Consider the following 18,806-nt stretch of genomic DNA (forward strand, 5'->3'; position numbering starts at 1 on the left):
AGATTTAAATTTGCATAAAAGAGAGAAGTTGGAGATATAGATTTAAATTTGCATCATGTAATTAATTGTTGAAAAAACTAACTTAATTCTTGGATTTTGTTATAGCCATACAGGGAGATTTTCATATGATACTATATTTTTGTATATTTAGATATACATGATATTTTAAAGAACAAGCGATTAAAATATGGAACTAAATTAATATGACCAAGAACTAATAATTTTCTACAACAACGATACGTTGATGCTGCTATGGTAGTGGTTTCTACCACACGATAGTCCAATTTCGCTGCCAGTGTATCCCGTTGCAACGCGCCGTAATGTAGTTTCAGAATTACCTACTCCCGATGGGCACCCCTCCTAAAGAGCCATCCTTTCTTGAAAAAAAAAAGTGAATGTGGTAGAGGGAAAGAAATACTATACCTACAGGAACATTTGTCAAATACAGTACATGGAAAATGGTGCTTTTGAAATGCTTAAAGACCTTAATACACGTTGCAGGTAATCACTAGGCAATGACACTTCAAGAAGTGCAGGGTTCTAGAAGTACATTAATCGAAAAGTTATAAAACAAACCAGCATTTGATCTTGTCAACATCGATTAATAGAAAACAGAAACAGTATTTTACTGTGTTAAAGCACTGCGTTAAAAACGCATTCACATTCACAGAAACAAATTTATTCTGCTCGGGACAACAAGCAAACTGCAGGCAAAGGACCCATGAGACTAGTCTCAACTACACACTGCAACAGGTGAAAAATGATGCATCTTGAAGAGCAAGTTTCATGACTTCACTTGCGGAGGAGAGTCGCCCTGCAGAGCTGGATCTGATTTGATGGCATCTAATGTCTTGAAGAACTCCTCAGGTAGTGCAACGGGCCGGTGCTGCGGAACATGCTTGGGAATAGGTGTGTCATCTTCAATCACCTCGCATTCGTAGTCATCAGGAACACCCCAGGGATCCCACTCTGCAATGCATTGCAACATATAGTAATTAAAATAGAACTGATACTGAAAGCTTTTGTATCAATTAGAGATTCTCATACTGGAGACAATAGCCTAAAAAACAGCATTTCAGGCATAGGCACAGTCTGCGATCTTAATCCAAAAGAAATGGAAGATGGGTACATCCATTAATTGTATCAAGTGTTATGGCAAAAGTAACTTCGCGAACCAGTGATGAAACACAAAATGGTTCAGCTTTCGTATTCAACAAATCACCCTGTAACCAACAGGTCACTTTTCAATTTAATAAAACCGAAAGAAATTGTTCTCATAAGGTGTTATACATTAAGCATATATGGTGACAGACTGACAGATTAAAGAAATGTAACTATGATGGTTGCCTTGAGCATCAAATAGCCTAAATAGAATATCATTAGACAATCACTCTTGTGAGTGCATGCTACAACTCATTGATATCTGCCATCTAATTTGCTCAAAACATATTTACTCCATACTGTGAGCTGACCACTCCCATCTATAAAACGAACCATAGTACTAAACAAAGAATAATGTGCGGAGAAGATTGGAATTCCCAGTTTCTGAAAGAAAATCTGCTGCCATAAAGAGCTTAATACATGTATTGTAATCAGCCGAGCTACATTGCTAATGATATCAATGAGATTACTTCAAGAAAGCGCCCATGGTATTTGTATCAAATTGGAGCTAGTAACCAATCCCAACATGATATTTGTATTGAAAAAACTTATATAAAAAAAAAATCTCAAATATCCTTCATCATGAGACATATAACCATTACTATAAATATAACACTTTTTCACGTCTTCACCCGAGATATTGTAGAAATTGGTCATATTGATCTGTCGTCTTGTTCTCGTGTCTAATAGAAATATGGCAGTACAATTATTCCCCAATTAGGAGCATAATAACTTGGTTATGTAGATATGAATACTTTAAGTTGAGGTGCTTCCGGATCATTAGATGTCTTATTTTCGCTGGTAATATCATCAAATCCCTCACTCCCTGTACACCAGTAATCACGTAGGCTTGCATATCCCAATGTTGGAGATGAACATCAATTAATTTCACACAAAGTTCTATCTGTTGACAAAGGTTGCCAGATCTACTGGTAGTTGAACAGTAAGCGTTAGCTACTCCTATGCAACCCTAACTTACCATTTGCACTAGGTGAAGAGCAGAGAGGACATTTTCTCAAGGAGCAATCCGCAGGCAACCTCGGATTTCCCCGTATCAAAAGAAAAGACATCCCTTATCACCAAACAGGCAAACAAACTACTCCCCACACATCCATCGATTGCCCCATAGATCGATCAGACAAGGATAATAAAACATAAAAGTAACTAATCGGGGCAAAGGAAGGGGAATGGGTAATCGTAGAGGCACGAACCGATCATCTTGCCGATGAGCTTGAGCTCGTCCTCGGCCTCCTCGATGAGCTCCTCGACCTGGCCGCAGCCGAGGCGGTCCTCGATGCGCTTCCAGTCCTCCTCCTCCTGGCAGATCTGGAGGCGGTGGCGGGTGAAGGACTCGACGGCCTTGCGGTAGCCCTCGTCCTTGGGGACGGCCTCGATCTCCTTGAGGGTGCGCGTGTAGAGCCCGATGAGCACATTCCGCGCCTCGGGCACCACGTCCAGACCCACGATCCCCGTCGTCTCCTTCACCGCCCGCGCAGAGCGCAGGGCCGCCAGCCCGCCCCCACCGCTCAGGATCCGCCGCAGAAACATCCCGCCGCCGTCTCCTTCTTCGGACTCTCTCTCTCTCTCTCTCTCTCTCTCTTTCTCTCTGGTGAGATGAGGTGAGGTGCGGGTGCGACCGTTCGTGTGGGTTAGTGTAGGAGCGAGCAGCAAAGTGAAAAATGGGCCTGGGCAGTGGGCTCGTTCTTTTAGATGAGGAAAGTGGTGTGTATATTGCCGTCTGGGCCAATGTTGGAGATGAACCGATCGTAACTTCGAGTCCATTTCTCTCTATTTGATCCTCGAAAAAAAAGTTTCTCAAAAAAAATGAAAATTCTCTCTATTTTCTTGTCTTAAGAAAATCCTCTCTATCTTCGCATGGAGGCTGGCCAAACATTCATTACCAACTAGTGATGTTCCTCACCATCGGAACATGGCCACCTCCCATGTTTGTGCCTTGTGTGGCGCGCCAGACAATTGGCGTCACTCGCTACTCAATTGCAGCATGTCGTGAAGTGTTTGGGCTCTCTCCAACGACGACTTAGTAGAACACATGTGCACCAACCAGAGTATGGGCGCCAAGAAGTGGCTCTTCGCCTTGAATGAGACAATGCAACAGGATGATTATACTCGAATGATTGTGACCATATGGGTGATATGGGCTGCAAGATGGAAGGTAATCCACAAGGACATCTTCCATACTCCGTTTGCGACACACTCATTCATCAACAACTTCGTGGATGAGATTAGAGTTCTGCATAAACCGAGGCACTAGCTACCCCCGAGGGATGGACACGCCAAAATAAATGTTGATGTGGCAGTACTTCGGGCGGGAGGAAGAGGAGTCATAGCGGTTGTGTGCAGAAATCAGACGAGAGTTTACCAAGGGGCGTCGGTAGTGATGATTAATCATATCGACAATGCTACTACGCTTGAAACATTGGCGATCAAAGAAGCACAAAGCACTGGCAGAGGACTTGTACATCACTAATATGGATGTGGCATCGGGCCGCAAAATAGCAAATGAAGCGACCAAAGAAGGGAGTGCAGCGCCGTATGGAGCAGTGATACATGGAATCATAGATAAAGCTGGTTTGTTTAATTCTTGCTTTTTTAGTTATGAGTTTAGGACCTCGAATATCGAGACTCACAATCTTGCTAAGCATGCACTTTCAATGTATGGACTTAAATTTTTGGATTAAGTACCTTGAATTCAATCAAATGTATGGACTGCCTTGCTTCGTCCTAACTTGCCGAGCTGAAGTCTTGCAGCATCAGGTGGTGATCCTACGGAATAGCTACAACAGTGTATGAGAACTGTTACCAGATGACGATTGAATTTGTAAGATCATCTTTGAACATTGCCTGGCCAAGGGGGGATTCAGTAGTATTGTCGGTTTGATGAGACCCCCCCACCCCCAGGTTTTATTGTAAAAGTTTTGGTGGATGACGTAACCACTGTTGCTGTAGATAATAAAATATTTCAAATGTAAAAAAAGAAAGCCCGGGCATTGCTAAACTTCTTGGAATCCAACCGAGGCTTTGCCTAAGCAAGTAACCGAATTACCGCTCCAGCTGTTTTCAAAAAAGTGTGCAGGACAAGTCAAGGAGACAATTGGTACAGCGTAGCCAGTGAATACAGTTCAGTTCATCGATGAGATTGCAGCGAGTTTGGTAAAGTGCGAGTTGATTTACAGACTAACGGCAGTCATCCACCTAGTGATATCGTTGGCATTTCATTTCCACTGTAATAACCTGGAAACAAACACCACTCCCGACCGGGTCCTCCTGAACACCCTCCAGTAAACGCCCTGTTCAACTCAATCAACCTGTCAAGACAAGCTTAATATGATCAGAATGGAATCGACGAACCTTTACATTGACAGGAAAATTAACAGCTCGAGTTGGTGATCTACTGATCTTATCAACAATAAAACCATCTCAATCCGGTAATATAACAGCAATGCACTGCCACCCTCATGCAGATTTCAATTTTACAAAATATAACTACACATGGAGTGTGAATCTGTTTATTAAATATCCTATATCCCTTGAGAAAACAGCATATACCTTTACACGCGCCCCAAAAAAATTCATGGTTATGTCACATTAATTACCGGAATCAACAATGCATGTTAAGATGAATGCCCATTATCCTGACAGTAATAGATATTCAACTAACGAGAACACCTTCAGAGCACATTATAAACAGAGAAGTGCTAATACCTTAAAAGCCAAAATGAGTCACTTCATCATCTTCTCCTTCATCTTCATCATCATCATCCTCGGAAATCCTGAAATCCTCCAACGCCTCCTCTTCTTCCTCCCCATCCGCGTCCCCCGTCATCTCTGAGGGAGGAGTTTTGTCCTTCAAACCAGTGCTGAGCACCACAGTTTGTCCTTTGGACTTCTCCATATCTCTCCTCAATCTTTCCATGTTCTCATTCCTACGCTCAGCTTCTAGTCTCTCCTTTTCAGCAATCCTCTTGTCAAGATCAGCCCTGATAAAATTGTTAGATGATAGCAACTAATAAGTTCTTTAGTTTTTAGTATCAACAATTCATTCAGGAATTGTAGAACTATATGATAAGGGACAGACCTGTAAGTCTCCATGTATTCATTAGCGCTTGCTTCTATAGCTTCAAAAAATGCATCAATTCCAGTGCCAGATACCGCCGATACTCCAACAGAGCGTAGGTTGTTGTAGAATTCGTCCAACACAAGAGAGAGACTCCGGGTAAATGAAGATGAGTACGATGAGTCGGAATCCAAAGCTGTCTGAAATGCTTCAAAATCTTGCATCCACTGGTCCAGCACATAAATGAAGGCCAAGTTACCAAAATTTGAAGAAAAGAAAAGGAAACCAAGAACTAAATTGAAGAAACATCATGGACAAAAACCCTGTTTGTGTATTGTCGATTAATATAGATGTTCAATAAACCTAAATCATACGGCTCAGCATGGCAGCTCAAATGTTACATATTGACAACAAAAGTATACCAAAAAGAGAACCATTGCACATAATCAAATGTTACACACAATGTGAATACATGATAGTAGCTAAATGCAATATTAGTGTACATAATCAAGAACAGTGAAACTGAAATCATCACAAGGGTGTACTTACCTCAAGAGCAAACTCGTGCTTGGCTACATCAACCTTATTAAATGTCAGCACCAGAGGCAAACGGGTCTTGTAGAGGATACTGCATGCATACATCATGTTGCTCATAAAGGTCACAGGGCTTGTCGACCTGGGGGTGTCAACCACATATGCAACAACTGTTGGAAATGTTGATGCAAAAGCTTCGGTTATGATAGCTCCTGAAGCCGACCAGGTAAAGATTTCAATCTGCCCTGGGGTGTCCACCAGCACATAATCCAGTTGGTCTGCTCGCTTTTCAATAACAGATATAACCTGTAAGGATGAATATTGGACATATATTAGCTGAATGGCACAATAATAAAGTGGGAAAAGATGTCTCACATACCATAAATGTAGCATACAATTTTCACAAAAAGTTGTCACTATTCAGAGCAGAATCAAATAAATTTCTACGAACTCTACATTATACTATACATTAAGCACAATTTATGCAACAGTTTACATTGAATGATGAAAAAATTACATGAATCAATACCCACAAAAAAAAATGAAACAACCTGGTTTGACTGCGTGGTTATAAGTTTGTACTGCCTTGAATTTTATAGCCTAACAGAGTACATAAATAGTGCACATTACCATTCTAAACATTCGAGATGCATATAAGATGCATACCTCATCAAACTTGGTTGAGAACAGGTTGAGTGAGGTAAGAATGCCACCATTGGGACCAAGTCCGTACTCTTTCATCACCTCCTTGTAGCGCACGGTATCGCGGATATCAATGTTGGCTCCGAATGGCAGTGTCATCACCGCAGGGTCAAGGTTGAGCACATAACCCCTCATGTTCGCCGATGCCTGCATATGACACACCAGACGGTGCATGAAGGTGGTCTTCCCCGTCCCTACATTGTAGGCCAAAACAGAGTAAGCTTCCAATCCCAGAATCTCCCAATAAAAGCTCGACATATCACCGGTTCGGTCGGCCATCCGTCCTGCTAAAATGGCAATTGAATAGGGCAAACGAAATCGACGCACCGGCCATGCCAATGACGAGGATGATCACCGGCTTCTTCTTGAAGTTGGCGCGCCCCGGGCCGATAGATAGACTCCCGATGGAGTCCGCGAGTTCGTCGCCCTTCCCCTTTCCATTTCCTTTCTCCTCCTCCGCGGCATCGGCCTTCCCCTTCCCCTTCGCGTCCGCCTGCGCACGGAAAATCGCATTCAAAACCCCAAAAAAGAAAGAAAAATCCCCGAGAGAATAAGTTCGGCGGCGGCGGCGGCTTGCCTGGTCCTCGAGGTCCATCTGGGTGGGCTTGCTCTCGGCGGACGGTTCGGAGTCGACGTCCATGGGCGGCTCGGGAGACGGCTGCAGGCTCCGCTAAACCCTAGACTTGACGGCGAGGGTGCGTCGGGTGGGGAAAGGGGGAGAAAGACGAAAGAGAATGGCAAGTCACAACAGTGGTCTTCGCCCTCGTTGGGCTTTGGACTTGCCGACCGAGGAGTCCGCTCGGTTTGCTCTTTGCTCTTTCTGGTTTCCGGGAAAATCGGCTTCTTAATCGTAGAGCAGAGCATCTCTAGTTAAAACTTTATTCCCTATATAAAAAAAGGTATTGATAACTCCGTCCATGTTTCCACCCCTCGGTCCGAACGCGCTGATCGACGCACGTTTTGTTTTGCACGAATCTTGACTCGGGCTGCTGCCACGTAGGACAGCCACCACCGTTCGGGGTAACGGCATCTCGGTCCGAACTCCCCCACTTCTCCTCCCCCCTCCCCTCCGCCCGAGCAGTTGTCGTACACCACGGCGAAACCGCCGCCGCGCGCCCCCTTTTCCCCTTCCCCCTCTCCAGTTGCTCCCATTCCCATCCGCATTGCACCCCTCTCCCCCGCCCCATTCGCTGGGTGGTTTCCATACCACCCGCATACTTCATTCTCTCCGGCGAGTTGGGAGTGAGGGATTTGAAGCCGAGGATCTCAGCCGGCCGTCGTTGTTGTCGGGGGCGCTCGCGAACTGTGCCGGCGAGTCGACTACTTCGTCCGGAGGAAGTTCACCAGTCGACCAGCGGGGCTTGTGTGCGAGGTGGCGACGAATTTCCATTAGGGATTGGGTGTAGAAGCGCTTACTCGCCGGAGCTCCTCCTCGGCGGATTTCCTCTCCGGCGACTGCCGAAGCTTTCTTCTCCTCGGTGAGGTCAGTTCGCAGCGCACATCACTTTTTCGTGTGGTACGTGAATGTTCCCTCATGTTCTCTGGGTGTGTTCTTAAGCTAGATCTACAAATCTGACGTTAGAGCAGAGTGAACTACGGATTTTTGTTCTTAAGCTAGATCCACGAATCTGATGCTAGAGCAGAGTGAACTATGGAGTTCTTAAGCTAGATCTACAAATCTGATGTTAGTGCAGTGCCTATTGAACCTCGCATGCGGTTTGTTGCCATCTACGTTTAGATCAAATTACGGATGCAATATTTTAGCGGATGGCAACTTATTAGCTTCACTACTAGACCGCGGACGGCAACTTGTTATCTTGTCTACTAGACAAAGGATGGCAACATCTGTCCAAATGATACGTCTCCGCCGTATCTATAATTTTTGATTGTTCCATGCCAATATTCTACAACTTTCATATACTTTTGGTAACTTTTTATACTATTTTTGGGACTAACATATTGATCCAGTGCCCAGTGCCAGTTCCTGTTTGTTGCATGTTTTTGTTTGCAGAATATCCATATCAAACGGAGTCCAAACGGGATAAAAACGGACGGAGAATATTTTTGGAATATTTGGAAAATTCCGGAAGAAGAATCAACGCGAGACGGTGCCCGAGGTGGCCACGAGGCAGGGGAGCGCGCCTGCCCCCCCTGGGCGCGCCTGCCCCCCTCGTGGGCCACCCGTAAGGCGGTTGATGCCCTTCTTCGGCCGCAAGAAAGCTAATTTTTAGGAAAAAATCACGGCAAAGATTTCAGTCCAATCGGAGTTACGGATCTCCATATATATACGAAACGGTGAAAGGGCAGCAGAGGAGAACGCAGAAACAGAGAGAGACAGAGAGACAGATCCAATCTCGGAGGGGCTCTCGCTCCTCCCACGCCATGGAAACCATGGACCAGAGGGGAAACCCTTCTCCCACCTAGTGAGAAGGTCAAGGAAGAAGAAGAAGGAGGGGGGCTCTCTCCTCCTTGCTTCCGGTGGCGCCGAAGGGCCGCCGGGGCCATCATCATCACCGCAATCTTCACCAACAACTTCACCGCCATCATCACCAACTCTTCCCCCTCTATGCAGCGGTGTAACCTCTCTCTTACCCGTTGTAATATCTACTTAAACATGGTGCTCAACGCTATATATTATTTCCCAATGATGTATGGCTATCCTATGATGTTTGAGTAGATCTGTTTTGTCCTATGGGTTATTTGATGATCAAGATTGGTTTGAGTTGCATGTTTTATTATTGGTGCTGTCCTATGGTGCTCTCCGTGTCGCACAAGCGTGAGGGATCCCCGCTGTAGGGTTTGCAATATGTTCATGATTTGCTTATGGTGGGTGGCGTGAGTGACAGAAGCACAGACCCGAGTAAGTAGGTTGTTTGCGTATGGGATAAAGAGGACTTGATGCTTTGATGCTATGGTTGGGTTTTACCTTAATGATCTTTAGTAGTTGCGGATGCTTGCTAGAGTTCCAATCATAAGTGCATATGATCCAAGTAGAGAAAGTATGTTAGCTTATGCCTCTCCCTCAAATAAAATTGCGATAGTGATTACCGGTCTAGTTATCGATTGCCTAGGGACAAATAACTTTCTCGTAACAAAAAGCTCTCTACTAAAACTAATTTAGTTGTGTCTTTATCTAAACAGCCCCTACTTTTTATTTACGTGCTCTTTATTATCTTGCAAACCTATCCAAAAACACCTACAAAGTACTTCTAGTTTCATACTTGTTCTAGGTAAAGCGTGTTGGAAATATGCCCTAGAGGCAATAATAAATTGGTTATTATTATATTTCCTTGTTCATGATAATCGTTTATTATCCATGCTAGAATTGTATTGATAGGAAACTCAGATACATGTGTGGATACATAGACAACACCATGTCCCTAGTAAGCCTCTAGTTGACTAGCTCGTTGATCAATAGATGGTTACGGTTTCCTGACCATGGACATTGGATGTCGTTGATAACGGGATCACATCATTAGGAGAATGATGTGATGGACAAGACCCAATCCTAAGCCTAGCACAAGATCGTGTAGTTTGTTTGCTAAGAGCTTTTCTAATGCCAGGTATCATTTCCTTAGACCATGAGATTGTGCAACTCCCGGATACCGTAGGAATGCTTTGGGTGTACCAAACGTCACAACGTAACTGGGTGGCTATAAAGGTGCACTACAGGTATCTCCGAAAGTGTCTGTTGGGTTGGCACGAATCGAGACTGGGATTTGTCACTCCGTGTAAACGGAGAGGTATCTCTGGGCCCACTCGGTAGGACATCATCATTATGTGCACAATGTGACCAAGGAGTTGATCACGGGATGATGTGTTGCGGAACGAGTAAAGGGACTTGCCGGTAACGAGATTGAACAAGGTATCGGGATACCGACGATCGAATCTCGGGCAAGTAACATACCGATAGACAAAGGGAATTGTATACGGGATTGATTGAATCCCCGACATCGTGGTTCATCCGATGAGATCATCGTGGAACATGTGGGAACCAACATGGGTATCCAGATCCCGCTGTTGGTTATTGGTCGGAGAACGTCTCGGTCATGTCTGCATGGTTCCCGAACCCGTAGGGTCTACACACTTAAGGTTCGATGATGCTAGGGTTATAGGGAATAGATATACGTGGTTACCGAATGTTGTTCGGAGTCCCGGATGAGATCCCGGACGTCACGAGGAGTTCCGGAATGGTCCGGAGGTAAAGATTTATATATGGGAAGTCCCGTTTTGGCCACCGGAAGAGTTTCGGGCGTCACCGGTAATGTACCGGGACCATCGGAGGGTTCCGGGGGTCCACCGGGAGGGGCCACCAGCCCCGGAGGGCCCTATGGGCTGTATGTGGAGAGGGACCAGCCCCTTAGTGGGCTGGGCGCCTTCCCTCCCAGGGCCCATGCGCCTGGGGGTTTGGGGGAACCCTAAGGGGAGGCGCCCCCTTGCCTTGGGGGGCAAGGCAACCCCCCTGGCCGCCGCCCCCTCCTCAGATTGGATCTGAGGGGGCCGGCCCCCTCTCCCTTGCCCCTATATATATGTGGGGGGTGGGAGGGCAGCAGCAACCCAAGTTCTGGCGCAGCCCTCCCCCTCTTCCATGTCCTCCTCCTCTCCTGCGGTGCTTGGCGAAGCCCTACAGGATTGCCACGCTCCTCCACCACCACCACGCCGTCGTGCTGCTGCTGGACGGAGTCTTCCCCAACCTCTCCCTCTCTCCTTGTTGTATCAAGGCGTGGGAGACGTCACCGGGCTGCATGTGTGTTGAACGCGGAGGCGCCGTGGTTCGACGCTTAGATCGGAACCAACTGCGATCTGAATCGCTACGAGTACGACTCCTTCATCCGCGTTCTTGCAACGCTTCCGCATTGCGATCTACAATGGTATGTAGATGCACTCCCCTTCCCCTCGTTGCTAGATTACTCCATAGATTGATCTTGGTGATGCGTAGAAAATTTTGAATTTCTGCTACGTTCCCCAACAGTGGCATCATGAGCTAGGTCTATGCGTAGTTTCTATGCACGAGTAGAACACAAAGTAGTTGTGGGCGTCGATTTTGTCAATTTACTTGCCGTTACTAGTCTTATCTTGATTTGGCGGCATCGTGGGATGAAGCGGCCCGGACCGACCTTACACGTACTCTTACGTGAGACAGGTTCCACCGACTGACATGCACTAGTTGCATAAGGTGGCTAGCGGGTGTCTGTCTCTCCCACTTTAGTCGGATCGGATTCGATGAAAAGGGTCCTTATGAAGGGTAAATAGAAATTGGCATATCACGTTGTGGCTTTTGCGTAGGTAAGAAACGTTCTTGCTAGAATCCCATAGCAGCCACGTAAAACATGCAACAACAATTAGAGGACGTCTAACTTGTTTTTGCAGGGTATGCTATGTGATGTGATATGGCCAAAAGGATGTGATGAATGATATATGTGATGTATGAGATTGATCATGTTCTTGTAATAGGAATCCGACTTGCATGTCGATGAGTATGACAACCGGCAGGAGCCATAGGAGTTGTCTTAATTTATTGTATGACCTGCGTGTCAATGAAAACGCCATGTAATTACTTTACTTTATTGCTAATCGTTAGCCATAGTAGTAGAAGTAATAGTTGGCGAGACAACTTCATGAAGACATGATGATGGAGATCATGATGATGAAGATCATGGTATCATGCCGGTGACGAAGGTGATCATGCCGCGCCTCGAAGATGGAGATCAAAAGGCGCAAGATGATATTGGCCATATCACGTCACTTTATGATTTGCATGTGATGTTTATCATGTTTACATCTTATTTGCTTAGAACGACGGTAGCATAAATAAGATGATCCCTCACTAAAATTTCAAGAGACGTGTTCCCCCTAACTGTGCACCGTTGCGAAGGTTCGTTGTTTCGAAGCACCACGTGATGATCGGGTGTGATAGATTCTAACGTTCGAATACAACGGGTGTTGACGAGCCTAGCATGTACAGACATGGCCTGGGAACACATGCGAAACACTTAGGTTGACTTGACGAGCCTAGCATGTACAGACATGGCCTCGGAACACAAGAGACCGAAAGGTCGAACATGAGTCGTATAGTAGATACGATCAACATGGAGATGTTCACCGATGATGACTAGTCCGTCTCACGTGATGATCGGACACGGCCTAGTTTGACTCGGATCATGTATCACTTAGATGACTAGAGGGATGTCTATCTGAGTGGGAGTTCATTAAATAATCAGATGAACTTAATTATCATGAACATAGTTAAAAGGTCTTTGCAAATTATGTCATAGCTTACGCTTTAGTTCTACTGTTTAAGATATGTTCCTAGAGAAAATTTAGTTGAAAGTTGATAGTAGCAATTATGCGGACTGGGTCCGTAAACTGAGGATTGTCCTCATTGCTGCACAGAAGGCTTATGTCCTTAATGCACCGCTCGGTGTGCTGAACCTCAGCGTCGTCTGTAGATGTTGCGAAACATCTGACATACACGTTTTGATGACTGTGTGATAGTTCAGTGCGTAATACTAACGGTTTAGAATTGTGGCACCGAAGACGGTTTTGAAACGTCGCAAAACATATGAGATGTTCCGAAGACTGAAATTGGGATTTCAGACTAGTGTCCACGTCAAGAGGTATGAGACCTCTGACAAGTTTCTTAAGCCTGCAAACTAAGGGAGAAAAGCTCAATCGTTGAGCATGTGATCAGATTGTCCGAGTACCACAATCGCTTGAATTGAGTGGGAGTTAATCTTCCAGATGAGACAGTGATGATTCTCCATAGTCACTGCCACCAAGCTATTAGAGCTTCGTGATGAACTATAACATATCAGGGATAGACATGATGATCCTTGAGCAACTCGCGATGTTTGACACCGCGAAAGTAGAAATCAAGAAGGAGCATCAATTGTTGATGGTTAGTAAAACCACTAGTTTCTAGAAGGGCAAGGGCAAAAGGGATACTTCATGAAACAGCAAATCATTTGCTGCTCTAGTGAAGAATCCCAAGGTTGAACCCAAACCCGAGACTAAGTGCTTCTGTAATGAGGGGAACGGTCACTGAAGCAAAACTACCCTAGATACTTGGTAGATGAGAAGGCAGGCAAGGTCGACAGAAGTATATTGGATATACATTATATGAATGTGTACTTTACTAGTACTCCTAGCAGCACCAGGGTATTAGATACCGGTTCGGTTGCTAAGTGTTAGTAACTCGAAATAAAAGCTGCGGAATAAACGGAGACTAGCTAAAGGTGAGATGACGATATGTGTTGGAAGTGTTTCCAAGGTTGATGTGATCAAGCATCGCATGCTCCCTCTACCATCGAGATTGGTGTTAAACCTAAATAATTGTTATTTGGTGTTTGCGTTGAGCATAAACATGATTGGATTATGTTTATCACAATACGGTTATTCATTTAAGGAGAATAATGGTTACTCTGTTTATTTGAATAATACCTTCAATGGTCTTGCACCTAAAATGAATCTCGATCGCAGTGATACACATGTTCATGCCAAAAGATATAAAATAGTGATGATAGTACCACATACTTGTGGCACTGCCATTTGAGTCATATTGGTATAGAACGCATGAAGAAGCTCCATGTAGATGGATCTTTGGACTCACTCATTTTTGAAAAGATTGAGACATGCGAACCATGTCTATTGGTATATATGCATGAAGAAACTCCATGCAGATGGATCATTTGGACTCACTTGATTTTGAATCACTTGAGACATGCAAATCATACCACATGGGCAAGATGACTGAAAGGCCTCGTTTTCAGTAAGATGGAACAAGAGAGCAACTTGTTGGAAGTAATACATTTGATGTGTGCAGTCCAATGAGTGCTGAGGCACGCAGTGGATATCGATATGTTCTTACTTCACAGATGATTTGAGTAGATGCTGAGAATATTTACTTGATGAAACACAAGTCTGAATTATTGAAAGGTTCAAGTAATTTCAGAGTGAAGTTGAAGATCGTCGTGACAAGAGGATATAATGTCTATGATATGATCATAGAGATATCTGAGTTACGAGTTTGGCACACAATTAAGACATTGTGGAAAGTGTTTCACAATTAATACCGCCTGGAACACCACAATGTGATGGTGTGTCCGAACATCATAACTGCACCCTATTGGATATGGTGCATACCATGATGTCTCTTATCGAATTACCACTATCGTTTATGGGTTAGGCATTAGAGACAACCGCATTCACTTTAAATAGGGCACCACGCAGTTCCGTTAAGACGACACCGTTTAGAGAAACCTAAGTTGTCATTTCTTAAAAGTTTGGGGCTGCGACGCTTATGTGAAAAAGGTTTCAGGCTGATAAGCACGAACCCAAAGCGGATAAATGCATCTTCATAGAATACCCAAAACAGTTGGGTATACCTCCTATTTCAGATCTGGAAGCAAAAGTGATTGTTTCTAGAAACAGGTCCTTTCTCGAGGAAAAGTTTCTCTCGAAAGAATTGAGTGGGAGGATGGTGGAGACTTGATGAGGTTATTGAACCATAACTTCAACTAGTGTGTAGCAGGGCACAGGAAGTTGTTCCTGTGGCACCTACACCAATTGAAGTGGAAGCTTATGATAGTGATCATGAAACTTCGGATCAAGTCACTACCAAACCTCGTAGGTCGATAAGGATGCGTACTACTTCAGAGTGGTACGTAATCCTGTCTTGGAAGTCATGTTGCTAGACAACAATGAACCTACGAGCTATAGAGAAGCGATGGTGGGCCCGGATTCCGATGAATGGCTCGAGGCCATGAAATCTGAGAGAGGATCCATGTATAAAAGCAAAGTGTAGACTTTGGAAGAAATACTTGATGGTCGTAAGGCTGTTGGGTGCAGATGGATTTAAAGGAAGACAGACAATGATGGTAAGTGTCACCATTAAGAAAGCTCGGCTTGTCGTTAAGATGTTTTCCGACAAGTTCAAGGAGTTGACTACGATGAGACTTTCTCACTCGTGGCGATGCTAAGAGTCTGTTGGAATTGTGTCAGCAGTTACTGCATTATTTATGAAATCTTGCAGATAGGATATCAAAACAAGTTTCCTTACCAGTGTTCGTAAGGAAAGGTTGTATGTGATACAACCAGAAGGTTTTTGTCAATCCTGAAAGATGCTAACAAGTATGCAAAGCTCCAGCAATCCTTCTAAGGACTGGAGTAAGCATCTCGGAGTTGGAATGTACGCTTTGATGAGATGATCAAAGATTTTGGGTTTATACAAAGTTTATGAGAAACTTGTATTTCCAAAGAAGTGAGTGGGAGCACTACAGAATTTCTGATGAGTATATGTTGTTGACATATTGTTGATCAGAGATGATGTAAAATTTCTGGATAGCATACATGGTTATTTGAAAAAGTGTTTTTCAATGGAAAACCTGGATTAAGCTACTTGAACATTGAGCATCAAGATCTATAAGGATAGATCAAAAATGCTTAATAGTACTTTCAAATGAATACATACCGTGACAAGTTTTTGAAGGAGTTCAAAATAGATCAGCAAAGAAGGAGTTCTTGGCTGTGTTACAAGGTGTGAGTATTGAGTAAGACTCAAGACCTGACCACAGTAGAAGAGAGAGAGAGGACGAAGGTCGTCCCCTATGCTTTAGACGTAGGATTTACAGTATGCTATGCTGTGTACCGCACATGAAGTGTGCCTTGCCATGAGTTGGTCAAGGGGTACAATAGTGATCCGGGAATGGATCACATGATAGCGGTCGAACTTATCCTTAGTATCTAGTGGACTAAGGAATTTTCTCGATTATGGAGGTGAAAAGGAGTTCGTTGTAAATGGTTACGTCGATGCGAACTTTGACACTAATCCGGATGACTCTGAGTAGTGAACCGGATTCGTATAGTAGAGCAGTTATTTGAAATGGCTCCAAGTAGCGCGTGGTAGCATCCACAAGATGACATAGATATTCGTAAAGCACACACGGATCTGAAAGGTTCAGGCCCGTTGACTAATAACCTCTCTCACAAGCATAACATGATCAAACCAGAACTCATTGAGTGTTAATCACATAGTGATGTGAACTAGATTGTTGACTCTAGTAAACTCTTTGGATGTTGGTCACATGGTGATGTGACCTGTGAGTGTTAATCACATGGTGATGTGAACTAGATTATTGACTCTAGTGCAAGTGGGAGACTGTTGGAAATATGCCCTAGAGGCAATAATAAATTGGTTATTATTATATTTCCTTGTTCATGATAATCGTTTATTATCCATGCTAGAATTGTATTGATAGGAAACTCAGATACATGTGTGGATACATAGACAACACAATGTCCCTAGTAAGCCTCTAGTTGACTAGCTCGTTGATCAATAGATGGTTATGGTTTCCTGACCATGGACATTAGATGTCGTTGATAACGGGATCACATCATTAGGAGAATGATGTGATGGACAAGACCCAATCCTAAGCCTAGCACAAGATCGTGTAGTTCGTTTGCTAAGAGCTTTTCTAATGTCAAGTATCATTTTCTTAGACCATGAGATTGTGCAAATCCCGGATACCGTAGGAATGCTTTGGGTGTACCAAACGTCACAACGTAACTGGGTGGCTATAAAGGTGCACTACAGGTATCTCCGAAAGTGTCTGTTGGGTTGGCACGAATCGACACTGGGATTTGTCACTCCATGTAAACGGAGAGGCATCTCTGGGCCCACTCGGTAGGACATCATCATTATGTGCACAATGTGACCAAGGAGTTGATCACGGGATGATGTGTTGCGGAACGAGTAAAGGGACTTGCCGGTAACGAGATTGAACAAGGTATCGGGATACCGACGATCGAATCTCGGGCAAGTAACATACCGATAGACAAAGGGAATTGTATACGGGATTGATTGAATCCCCGACATCGTGGTTCATCCGATGAGATCATCGTGGAACATGTGGGAACCAACATGGGTATCCAGATCCCGCTGTTGGTTATTGGCCGGAGAACGTCTCGGTCATGTCTGCATGGTTCCCGAACTCGTAGGGTCTACACACTTAAGGTTCGATGATGCTAGGGTTATAGGGAATAGATATACGTGGTTACCGAATGTTGTTCGGAGTCCCGGATGAGATCCCGGACGTCACGAGGAGTTCCGGAATGGTCCGGAGGTAAAGATTTATATATGGGAAGTCCCGTTTTGGCCACCGGAAGAGTTTCGGGCGTCACCGGTAATGTACCGGGACCACCGGAGGGTTCCGGGGGTCCACCGGGAGGGGCCACCAGCCCCGGAGGGCCCTATGGGCTGTATGTGGAGAGGGACCAGCCCCTTAGTGGGCTGGGCGCCTTCCCTCCCAGGGCCCATGCGCCTGGGGGTTTGGGGGAACCCTAAGGGGAGGCGCCCCCCTTGCCTTGGGGGGGCAAGGCAACCCCCCTGGCCGCCGCCCCCTCCTCAGATTGGATCTGAGGGGGCCGGCCCCCCTCTCCCTTTACCCTATATATATGTGGGGGGTGGGAGGGCAGCAGCAACCCAAGTTCTGGCGCAGCCCTCCCCCTCTTCCATGTCCTCCTCCTCTCCTGCGGTGCTTGGCGAAGCCCTGCAGGATTGCCACGCTCCTCCACCACCACCACACCGTCGTGCTGCTGCTGGACGGAGTCTTCCCCAACCTCTCCCTCTCTCCTTGCTGGATCAAGGCGTGGGAGACGTCACCGGGCTGCACGTGTGTTGAACGCGGAGGCGCCGTGGTTCGGCGCTTAGATCGGAACCAACCGCGATCTGAATCGCTACGAGTACGACTCCTTCATCCGCGTTCTTGCAACGCTTCCGCATCGCGATCTACAATGGTATGTAGATGCACTCCCCTTCCCCTCGTTGCTAGATTACTCCATAGATTGATCTTGGTGATGCGTAGAAAATTTTGAATTTCTGCTACGTTCCCCAACAAAGCGAACGTCAAGCGTGCGTAGAGTTGTATCGGTGGTCGATAGAACTTGAGGGAATATTTGTTCTACCTTTAGCTCCTCGTTGGGTTCGACACTCTTACTTATCGAAAGAGGCTACAATTGATCCCCTATACTTGTGGGTTATCAAGACCTTTTTCTGGCGTCGTTGCCGGGGAGCCATAGCGTAGGGTGCCCTATACTTGTGGGTTATCAAGACCTTTTTCTGGCGCCGTTGCCGGGGAGCCATAGCGTAGGGTGAATATTCTCGTGTGTGCTTGTTTGCTTTATCACTAAGTAATTTTTATTTGCTGTTCTTAGTTGTTTTCTATCTTTAGTTATGGGTAGGAAACGCAAAATACCAAAAAAAATAGTTGTACCTACTGAACCAATGGTTGAAGAACCACTCAAAATCTATCACACTCCTGAAGCTTTTTACTTGGAT

At 45.1% G+C, this 18,806-nt stretch overlaps 2 protein-coding genes across 3 annotated transcripts; both read right to left on the bottom strand.

The window, feature by feature from the left end:
- Positions 1 to 581: 581 nt before the first annotated feature.
- Positions 582 to 2,818, bottom strand: LOC109746637 (probable NADH dehydrogenase [ubiquinone] 1 alpha subcomplex subunit 5, mitochondrial). The gene is made up of 2 exons (XM_020305749.3): positions 2,373 to 2,818; positions 582 to 969 (listed from the first exon to the last, which is right to left on the bottom strand). Exons 1-2 carry the CDS (start codon positions 2,707 to 2,709, stop codon positions 785 to 787), a joined length of 522 nt encoding a protein of 173 aa, XP_020161338.1. The 5' UTR covers positions 2,710 to 2,818; the 3' UTR covers positions 582 to 784.
- A 1,381-nt stretch (positions 2,819 to 4,199) lies between these two features.
- On the bottom strand, positions 4,200 to 7,313 carry LOC109746638 (GPN-loop GTPase QQT2). Of its 2 annotated transcripts, XM_020305751.4 has the most exons (7): positions 7,050 to 7,313; positions 6,800 to 6,965; positions 6,437 to 6,666; positions 5,786 to 6,076; positions 5,258 to 5,463; positions 4,885 to 5,159; positions 4,200 to 4,487 (listed from the first exon to the last, which is right to left on the bottom strand). In XM_020305751.4, the coding sequence occupies exons 1-6, from the start codon at positions 7,110 to 7,112 to the stop codon at positions 4,886 to 4,888; spliced, it is 1,230 nt and encodes a 409-aa protein (XP_020161340.1). In that variant the 5' UTR covers positions 7,113 to 7,313; the 3' UTR covers positions 4,200 to 4,487; position 4,885. The 2 variants fall into 2 exon arrangements, with proteins under 2 accessions (XP_020161340.1, XP_020161339.1); XM_020305750.4 differs by having other exon boundaries at positions 6,800 to 7,253.
- Positions 7,314 to 18,806: the final 11,493 nt, after the last annotated feature.

The sequence above is a fragment of the Aegilops tauschii genome, chromosome 4, assembly GCF_002575655.3.
Source record: "Aegilops tauschii subsp. strangulata cultivar AL8/78 chromosome 4, Aet v6.0, whole genome shotgun sequence".
Classification (NCBI taxonomy): Eukaryota; Viridiplantae; Streptophyta; class Magnoliopsida; order Poales; family Poaceae; genus Aegilops; species Aegilops tauschii.